Raw genomic sequence first — 10,000 nt, forward strand, 5'->3', positions numbered from 1 at the left:
TAAATGTTCAATTCGGAGTTGCTGCCTAGGTTTCGAAGGATTGTTCTCTTGGATCTACTTTATCCTTTTTTATGAAGCCAAATATGGATTGGTAATTTTATTTTCCTTATTTATTTCAAATTCAATATTAAGAATCAGAGATTTGCACTCTACCGTTTCAGAGTGGTTTTTGGTACTGTTACGGTCAGGATTTTTCCTAAATTTAGTTGACACAGATATAATGCGTCGCTAGCGCGTCCTTGTGCTTCGGTTGTTCGTTGTAATTAGTTAACATTCTAACTCTCCTCAATGTTGCGTAGGCTTTGGATCTGCATAATCACAAACGATCTGTCTTCGTTGAATTCCTCACCCCGATCGATGTGGAAGCGGTTTAAGAAGTCGATGAGTTTCGTCTGGTTACGCAACAGAATGGTGAGAACTGCACTCGGTTTGGTCGGGTTGGCGATAAACAGCTTGAACACGTGGAACGCTTCGAGCTGGATGTTGCGTGAGGTTTCCTTCAGCATGTTCATGATCAGTTTGAGATTGTTCGGTGATGAGATGTACTTCATCATTACGGCAAAGTGATGCCGATCGAAGAGCAGATTTCCAAGCAACTTCAAGCTTTGCAATCGTATGACGTAGTTTTCTGATCGCAGCAACTGATCGTAATGCGTAAAGAACCGATCGTAGTGCTGGCTGAGATACTCTGCCGTTAGTGTGCTGTGCTGGGTGAGCAATTTCTTGAATGTGGAAAAGGCATCGGCTGCGACGATAAAGGAGGATCCTTGGATGTAGCGGAAAAAGTGTATGAAACCGTCCGAATGCAGTATCACTTCGGCGAGTTCCTGGAAACGGATGCACTCGCGTAGCATGGAGCCACAGTGTAGGGCAATCTCTGGCCGCTCGTATCCTGTCATCAGTGCGAAGAGAAGTGCCGGTTTAGCGCAGAAAGAGTGTACGGCTACCATGCGGTGCAGCAAGTTGTTGAAGATAAGGGTCACATTCTTTTTGCTCTCGAAATCCAGCTGATCCAGATGCTGTACAAGCAACAGCAAAAGTCCTTTTTCGTGCAGTTCGTGGCTTAGCTTGCAGACTTCTGTGTGTTTTTGAGGATCCGCATCCGATGCGCTGTAGAGTGTGTCCTTGATCCGCCGCAGTTTCTTCCCAACAGCTACCAGCGCCGTTGCGTTCGGCATTGCGTCACCTGATTTTTCGAGGGAAGCTAAAGCCGCACCGAGCGCTTCCACCAGTTCCTTGGGCTTACTTTTCGACTTTCTCAGAAGATGCATCTCGCCTATGTTCGTGGAAAACACTGGCCAAACGCAATATACACTACGACCACCAGCTAGTAACTCAACGTACGACGCGAATTAGAGGAACGCGCTATTTTTTCTAATTTCTGTCAGCGAGAATGTTTATACTAATACAGTGCTTACTAAGAAGCAACAGTATTTTCTTTAAATCGAATATAAACGGTCTAGAAATTAATTTGTGTTTTGAAGTTGTTCGCTGCTCTGTTAACAATAAATTTAGTGTTCCTAACCATCAATTCAAGTCATTAATTACTTCCTTATCATCTCCTTTAGTAAAAATAATGTTTCAGGCGCTTTGATACCTCAAAATAGCGCCTGTAATAAAATTAAAAAAGGTCTACTATAAAATTAACTTACAATTCTGCACCAATTTTACTGTGATTAAAAATATGTGCAATACTCCACAGACACCGTGGAAATATTGAGTCACGATGGGTAACGATAAAAATGAATTTTTAGCTATGTTTTCGAAAAAAATGAAAAATATTTCTCGCAAATTAAACACGTTTTGTGGTGCATACATCCCTCAACTTCGTCGAATAGCAGCCGTATAAACTCTTTACCATTTTACTTGACACGGAACTCCACTTTATTCGATGTTTTTGCACGAAACGATTTTCTTTTTAAAAACGCGAATTTTCTTTATTTTATAACAAAAGGTAGTAAAGATGTGAAAGAACTCGCAAACAAATCAATCAATGACTTGCTATTAAATTATCATTTGATTGCAGCACAGCATTGCTTACAGTATACTGTATTAAGAGGGAGTGAAGGATAATTCGGGACCAACCTAGGCGCACTTTTTAAGATTTTTTGTGAAGAAACCATTCAACCTTATTTTATAAAGTATGTGCCATGTTAAACATCAGCTTTTCAAGAATATTTGGTGCTATTTTGGGCAAGATTCATCTACAACATCATCCATAGTATCAAATTTAGGAAGATGTGTCTTCGAAAAGATTCTTTTTCCGGTGCCTATAGTGGCCCCCGGATGGGTCATACGGCATTTACAAATCGGCACTTTTTTGTTAGATAATAAGTTTATCGAGGTAGTCCCGCTAAGTTTTTGTTAAATTTTCAATTTTTCGATTTTTGGCAGCATTTTGAAGCTAGAAGCATGATCAAACCGGGTTCGTCGCTTAAGTCTTCAGGAGCAAGTCTTTTGATTCGAACCAAAAACGGTGCCCATCGTAGCAGCGTGATACAAATCAATGTTCTTTTGATAGATTATAAGTTTTTCCAGGTAGTGCACAGATTATGTGTTCAAAAAACTCTCAAACGAACTGTTCGCCAAATAAAGTAAAAGAAAATACAACAAAGCAAGTGACTTCCGTTTCACATCCATATTTACACTACTTTATTTTTCTCCTTTATTTTTCTCTACATTGCACCGCACGCCAACCAACGATCGACGACATGTGTGTTCAATCGAATATGGACACCTGTTGCTAATAAATAAGTTTCAATAAATAAAATCATCCTAAGCTACTCGAAATCGGATACTGTTGGTTCGCGACTCATGGTTTTCCTATGGATCTCACACGTTCGTTTTCCATCCCACAACAAAAAACAAGCTCCAGCTCTCTACTAGACTAAGAAACAACTAACCGTGCCTCGCGCACAGCAACAATCTTCAACAAATAACAACCCATTAACAGGCGAACAACTCTGACTGCCGCGTCCCCCTTCGGTCACAATAATGCGTTCTCCTCCCCAGCCGAAAGGAACACGTGCTCCTAGCACCATAAACCCGAGATAGATTTGTGTGACGACTGCCGGGAAAAAGATCCTTCCCCCTCCCCATTCCCAGGACCTCACATTGCCATTTGCGCGAGATCATGCTGCTCCAGCTGTACGATGGTGTTTTCTTTGGTTTGGCTGCTACTGCTGCTGCTGCTGCGTGACCGACTGGCACGTGGTTCCCGGGCTAAATATTCTGCCTCATGAGTATCGTTGTAGATCTCGTTCCCAAATCGTTCATCTGAATCGTGCTCCTCCTCCACCGGACGATTCGTTGTCCTATCCGAATTACTGTGCTGCTGTTCCGGTTCTTGATATTTGTGCTGGAAGTTATGCGCCGAACGGAACAGACTCCGTGGGCAGTCCTTGAAGTAGGGAAAACACTCGCCGGGTCCATCCTGCCCGCGGCCAAGCTTTTCCGCCATCACGTACTCGTCTAAATGCTGGGAATATGGCGATGCTGACGCACTGCGGAGGAATGGGAAAAGAAAGGAATTAATTCTTGACTTCCTTTTGTTTTTTTGGGACGTTCTCCGTTAGTGATACTCACGTGAAGAAGAGCTTCAGCATCTCTCCGATGAGACCAAACTTTTCTATCGACTTGGAGTGCACCTCACATATGGCACGCAGCATACACGCCCTTCCGTCCAGCCCGAAGTTTGCGATGAAGTCTTCAACCACCACGTACAGTAGCGCCCTGTCGTCAAAATGTTACTTAATTCACTGTTCAAGTCCGGTAAATTAAAGCGATTTCAAGTACTGTACCTCTCTCCACCGTGGAAAGCATGCTTGTGCTCAGCCGGAAGCTGCGGTATCGCCAGCTCATCCTCCTCCTCATCCAGCCTGTTGGTGGTGATCTTAAAGTTCTCGTTCGCTCCAGGACTCGGGATGCTCCGTTTGCGCCGCTGCACCCGCATATAGTCCGACACGTAGTCGGCCAACACGGAACCGGCGGCCTGGCCCATCGAACGGGCAAACAGTGGTGGCAGAACGCCGAGCGGATTCTGATTATCCGTGAGGCCCAGTTTATCAAAGTCAACTAAGAAAAAAAAAAACGAAATGATGGAAATGGAAAAATGGCAGCAGCCGTTTAGCATTCCATTCCCCCCCCCCCGGTCCGTTGTGTCGCGATCTCTACTCACTCGTTATGGGCAAGCTGATGGAGATGTTGGACAGAAAGCCGGTCGGCGGGTAGCGCACAAATGGTAGCGCGATGGTTGGTGCGATCGTCAGCGACGTACCGGGCGGCAGGGCGAGCCGACCATCGTCCGTAACCCAGATCAAACGCTTCTGTCTGCTGTGCGGTTCGCTGGATTTGGACGTGCCACTGGTTTGCTGGGCCACTGGGACTGGCACCGTACCGGCCGTGGCGTCCACCGGTTGCTGCTCCTCGACGCGTGGCATCGCTTTTCGATAATCGTCTTCGGACACATACTTCTTCCGGTACTTTTTCGTTTCCTTGCCCGGTGGTCGCTGCTTCGCTGCTGGCTGTCCTGCTGCACCAGCAGCATCGGCCGCACGCGCCGTAATTAGCTCGTCTGGCAATCGAAAGTGGTAGTGATCGTGGCCAGCGTCGGGTTGCGTGCCGCTTTCTATACCGGCAAAGGAGCCTTGGCCCGCTTGGCTTTCCCGCTCGGGCGATGGTTCTGCGGCTCGTACCGTCCCGACGGCCACCGATACTGCTACCATCAGGGTTAGTGCCAGGAGGGGTACCAGCATCGCCATGCCGGTACCGCGCTTCCACCGAATTTCCATGATTGATGAGGGGCGGCTAAGGACCGGAACTGAGAGATGGTGGGAAAACAGATATTAATGTCATGCTTATGAGGTGTAACTAGGGCTAAAGAGGAACGCAACTCCGATTAGCGTGATTTAGTATCGAGCCAAGACACCGCCAGGATCCCTTACATCAGAAATGCACCACCGTTCACTTTCTGCCCCGCGACGATTCTCACTTTTTCACGTAACAATCGTAAATCATGCACCCAATTACTCCCTAATGCGCAGCTGTCCGCCTTCGGGACCAGCCTTCCTGCTGGTGCAGCTCAATTTTAACGCCTCTCGATCGACACCAGCCGCCCCTTTAGCTTCCGTTGGCTCAGTCGATATGATCGACGACGACGTTTCGACAACCGTTCGTGGCCGTCCACGATGGCCGTTTAGCACCTAAACAACTTAACCGGTGGCGTCCGACGGCGTGTGTTCCCAGTTTCCAGTTAAGTCTTGGTCCTGGGCCGGGCTGTGCTGGCGGTATGTCCGGAAAAACCAGTTTTCCAGTCACGATCCACGAGGCGGCCCCCTCGAGAACCTACATTCCCATGCCATGCTGTGGCGTGTCGTTGGTGACCGAGTGACTCTCCGTTTCTACGCCATATTTGCAGCGCGTCTTCCTGCTGCTGTTCATGTGTTCCGCCCTTCCTCTCCTGCCCTCGGTGACTTATTCTTCACCGTGCCGGGCCGGGCGGTGAAGTGAAGACGAAAGTTTCCTCTTCCTTCAAAGGGTCGTGAAGAAGATCATCGAAGCAGGCGGTATCGTGGTCGTCGTCGTCGTCGTCGTCGTCGTCGAGTGGGCAGCATACCGAAACCGAACCTTGTGCTTGATCAAACAGGATGGTGAAACCCGGCCCGGAGCCAGATTGGCACGATGGATGCTGGATTCCATTTCGATGTCCCTTTCAAAATACGTCAAACAAGGGAATGAGCGAGCAGGGCGATTGTGGATGATCTATAGAGCCTTCCCTGGCCCGGGCTTGACCAAACTTTCGATTTCCGGAACGATGCAGGAAGGAACACTAGGCAGCCCGTGCATGATTCGACAAATGAAGAATGGATGTCATTTGCCCGAAACCCAAAGGCAATTTTGCATTCTTTACCCAAAGTGGCACACCAACTCCACCCCCCCGGAAGAGCCTCCGAAAGTTCTCTTCCCTGTTGGCCGGGGCATCGGACTGGAGAAATTCGAAATTTAGGACGATCCGTAAGTCACTCCACACCGATGGTGACGATGACAGTGCAGCGAGCCCTCGGAGCGAGCACCACCCCAACTCAATAACTCCTTGCATGACCCCATTTTTCGGTTCGTTTAATTTCACTTCGCGTGTGTTTGATGTTGTACCCGTCGATGCTGCTGCATGCTGCATGCAGAGAAGAAGGTTCAAAGAGCACGAGAACATACGTCATTGGACGCGAAGGAGGGCAAGTGCACCGGTGCCGGTCAATACCACAATCCGCCCCTCACCGGCCATCACCGACCTTGAACTTGTACTGCGTGCATGCGCTCGACCCCCGAAAACGGGCCCCAAGATACCATCCTGCAACGGTTGGTGTTGGTCTTCGGCATCCTCAACATTAATTATCCCACCCGGAAGCACTATTATTTACGACCTGACCCTTTTTTCGCTTTCTAGACACAGAGTGCACGGGGCCACTTGCGGTTTCGGCTGCTGGCCGGTGCATCCCCGACAATACATGAAATTGCTCATGAATTAAAGATAATTTAAATCATTCATGATGACAACGCCGGCAATGAGGACCACGTTCGGAGAGGAGAGGAGGGTGCTGTGTGAGAAACTCCTTTTATGGTCCCTTCCTCAGCAGGCTCCTTATCGTCCTCGAACAAGGAAGATGGGGCTTCGGGCATTAAAAAAAGAGAAACCTCTCCTCGATCTTGCGAACCGTTGCCAATCAAGGGCACGGGGATCGAGGGGAGGGAGATGTTAATTTAATCCGATTGAGCATGAAATGAAACGATTACCCGATGGGTGGTGGAGGGCCCATGTCCCTGTTTCGAAGGAAGAGGAGGAGGACAAAAAAAAAGAAATTTCGTAGCGTGCGTGCGTCACTTGTCGTTCGTTTGACCCACTGGTAGGTGGGTTTTTTTTTGGACGAAAAAATGTAGATAAAGCATCGATTTTATAGACCTTTCGTAATAGGTTGTAATAAGTATTCGGTAGTAAAACGGTGAGGAAAAGGTGTGAACTGTGTCGTGAACAGGCAGGCAACGAGTTACTTAATGCTGAGAGCATGAAAACCGATATGTACCTGACCGGGTACCTGATGTATTTAATTGCGGTTGCATTACAGCCACGAATGATGCTAATGCTCTAACAAGGGCAACGATTTTTTGTTCCTTCTTGATGCCTCAACGATGTACTAGTTTTTTTTTATATAAAATACTTTTCTTTTTAATGCATAACGCCAGATCTCTTTTTTAAAATTCCCCAGGAATAGATATCTTGCTCGAAGCAAGTGTGAGGATCTTGTTGCTCTTCTCCTCGGTTGGTGTCGCTATGGCCATCTCACACATTGACTATGTTACCGCTAGTTTGCTGCATGTTCCGCTGTCATGTATCTCCATCAAGCCCAGCTGATAGAAAACCATTTCAACAAATCAACTGTACGTATAATGATCGAACGCCGCACTAAGATACGCGTAAAATTGGCGTACAGCATCAAGGAATCCAGTACGGCGGGAATCCCAGGCCGGGATCGGGATTTCACTCGCTGCTAATGAGACAAGCGTTAGCACCGAAACAGCCTGTGACCCCGTGCAGGTCTGCACCACGCAAAAATGGCACACACAAATGCAATTCGAAGACGACAACGGCACCACTTTCACACTCGCAATTGGGCTCGACGTGGACGCCACCGAATGACACCCAATGACGATGCCCGCCCAACAGTGTCTATTAGGAATCGTAGAGGAGTCGACGGAATCCATAACTAAACCGTTCATCACTTGATCGCGCGTGTCCGATGAAGCGCATCCTGCTACGAGTGCGTGCGTGCGTGCGAGTGTAGGCGCCCCCTCCGGAGATCTACTCCTCCTAGGTGGGTCAAGGTTTCCCAACCCACCCAAACCAAACGAACGAGCGAACGAAGGAAAGTGAATAACGTGCCAGTACACGATGCACCTCAACTGCCGGAAGCCGGAAGAATCCGGTGGGTCGGTGCAAGGGACATACGCGACGGTTGGGGAAGGCCCCTTGTATGGACTGTTTCTGTGGTGTGTTTGGATTGGGACGGAAACGAGTTTTTCCGAGCGGTCAGTCCGTTTTTTCTCTGCTTCTCTTCTGATCTCTTCTCTTTCCTGGCTCTTCGTTTTCCATTGCGCAGTGCACCGGACCAGTGCAGTTGCAGACCAGTGAATGCGTCTGCGTATTGGTTGTGTTATCAGTGTGAAGAGAAAACGAGACTAGGTGTCGGTGTGCCGGCTGTAAACGAATTAAGGCAGAATAAGTGAATTAAGCAGTTTTGGATTTAGTTCATAAAGATCTATGAAGATCATTTCGAGGATCCAACATTCCACAACACTCTCTGGCATGCACAATACATGAAAAATCATGCAAAGCACAACGACTACCATCATCCACTTAAGCACCGGACGATGCCGTCTAAATAGATCCATTACAGACAGGCACAACAAAGAAGTCTCACACATCATGCCGCCCGGATGACCTAACGACGATCGACGGGGCCAGTTCGGCCCTACTTGCAGCAACAGGTTGCTGGCTGGCGGCAGTGTGGCATGACATGTCCAGCATGTTTTCACTGGAGCAGCGTCGACGGCGACGACAATCAACCGAACGAAAGCGACACTCGCTCGCCATCTCGGTCGACATCGACTCGGTTTCACTCTCCACCGAGGATCGGAAGCGCAATCTCAATCGCTACACTTTGCAGAGGGCAGGAAAATTGCGCCTGGGCCGTGCACCGGCTTACTTTTATTTTCATCCGATCTGCAGGGAACCTAGACGCATCGCCAGCAGCGACCTATTGATGATGGGCACTGCAATTGGCACACGGACGCACGAACGCACGAACGCACGAGCGCGCACGGGCGACGGACGGCGAGCTAGGCTGGAATGTGTGGAAACGCAGCAGAAGTACCAGAAAATCACCACCGAGAGCGTCCAATGCTCTGCTCCAATGAAGGTAAAAAGCTAGCGAATTGGAAACAACATCCTTAACATGCAAGTTAGACCGTTCACATAGTGGACAAGGCGAAAATTCCTCTTTAATCCGATAAGCATGGGAGTACCAGAAGTTGAATTTGTTGAATACATGGGAGTACCAGAAGATGAACGTGGGATTGGCTTTCATTGGATATTGTTATCAGAAGTGCGCTTATACTGCCACCTAATGTAGGTCAAAGTTATCTAGTGTTTGTAGCATGTCTGCACGCATAGGAACATGTAACAATTTAACTTCCTTAAGATATTTTACTAATAGCGACGGATGCTGAAAGCAAAATCACTTACACTCGGGAACAAAGATTGTTAATTGGGCTTCCAATTTCCAGAACACACTCCCAGAAAGTCGCTGCACCACAAACTGCCCTCTATTCCCCCAGTTCTGATGATAAATCTACAGCAGCTTCTGTTCCCACAGCTTCCGATCAAAACACTTCACCACGATCTATATCCTCGATCCAGATCCAGAAGCCCTTCAATCAAGCAAACTCTCCAGCACATCCCGATGCCAGGTACCGGATAATTGTGTCACGTTAAGCTGAAAGCGCACGCCACCCACAACACCTTACAAAAACGCAGCACAGCGAATTGGCTCCATTCCCTGCCAAATCCACCACTGATCAGACGCAACACTGATGCGCAAACACGGGATCGTCTCGGGATCAGAACACTGCCACACTGCCACAATTTGAACCAAACGTACCGAAAACCACGACGATCGATGAGCTGCTGCTGATGCTTCCGTTTGTTGCTAGTACTGTCGCACTTGAGATCGGAAACCGATCGATCGGTTCGGATTGGCCTGAGAAACCACAAAACTGTGCCGCGCAACGCAAAACCGCGACCGCTTGCGTACCGCTTTGCAGTGCGCTCCGTGCTCAACTAAAACGAGCCGAGGGAAAAAAAGAGTTTAAGTGGTGTCCCGTCGTCGTCCGCGTCCACGTCGTCGCCTCCGTCGTCCGTGTGGAGCTGGCTGGCGTGCAGGCTGGACAG

General features: G+C 48.4%; 2 protein-coding genes across 3 annotated transcripts; both read right to left on the reverse strand.

Annotated features, from left to right (window-relative positions):
* Nucleotides 1-85: 85 nt before the first annotated feature.
* LOC126575690 (protein Mo25-like) lies at nucleotides 86-1,405 on the reverse strand. The gene has a single exon (XM_050236505.1). It carries the CDS (start codon nucleotides 1,269-1,271, stop codon nucleotides 276-278), a length of 996 nt encoding a protein of 331 aa, XP_050092462.1. The 5' UTR covers nucleotides 1,272-1,405; the 3' UTR covers nucleotides 86-275.
* A 1,404-nt stretch (nucleotides 1,406-2,809) lies between these two features.
* On the reverse strand, nucleotides 2,810-9,872 carry LOC126575821 (uncharacterized). Of its 2 annotated transcripts, none has more exons than XM_050236741.1 (5): nucleotides 9,711-9,872; nucleotides 4,178-4,819; nucleotides 3,801-4,074; nucleotides 3,586-3,732; nucleotides 2,810-3,503 (listed from the first exon to the last, which is right to left on the reverse strand). In XM_050236741.1, exons 2-5 carry the CDS (start codon nucleotides 4,788-4,790, stop codon nucleotides 3,110-3,112), a joined length of 1,428 nt encoding a protein of 475 aa, XP_050092698.1. In that variant the 5' UTR covers nucleotides 4,791-4,819; nucleotides 9,711-9,872; the 3' UTR covers nucleotides 2,810-3,109. The 2 variants fall into 2 exon arrangements, with proteins under 2 accessions (XP_050092698.1, XP_050092697.1); XM_050236740.1 differs by lacking the exon at nucleotides 9,711-9,872 and adding an exon at nucleotides 9,296-9,419.
* Nucleotides 9,873-10,000: the final 128 nt, after the last annotated feature.

Source organism: Anopheles aquasalis, chromosome 3 (genome assembly GCF_943734665.1).
Source record: "Anopheles aquasalis chromosome 3, idAnoAquaMG_Q_19, whole genome shotgun sequence".
NCBI classification, from domain to species: Eukaryota; Metazoa; Arthropoda; class Insecta; order Diptera; family Culicidae; genus Anopheles; species Anopheles aquasalis.

What these genes read in the sequence shown, in the direction of transcription:
- LOC126575690 (XM_050236505.1), bottom strand. Translation starts at nt 1,271, where the DNA reads ATGCATCTTCTGAGAAAGTCGAAAAGTAAGCCCAAGGAACTGGTGGAA.
- LOC126575821 (XM_050236741.1), bottom strand. Translation starts at nt 4,790, where the DNA reads ATGGAAATTCGGTGGAAGCGCGGTACCGGCATGGCGATGCTGGTACCC. An exon ending in CATCAGCTTGCCCATAACGA is followed by an intron (nt 4,075 to 4,177) that starts GTGAGTAGAGAT and finishes TTTTTTTCTTAG; the next exon opens with TTGACTTTGATAAACTGGGC. An exon ending in ATGCTGAAGCTCTTCTTCAC is followed by an intron (nt 3,504 to 3,585) that starts GTGAGTATCACT and finishes ATTCCTCCGCAG; the next exon opens with TGCGTCAGCATCGCCATATT.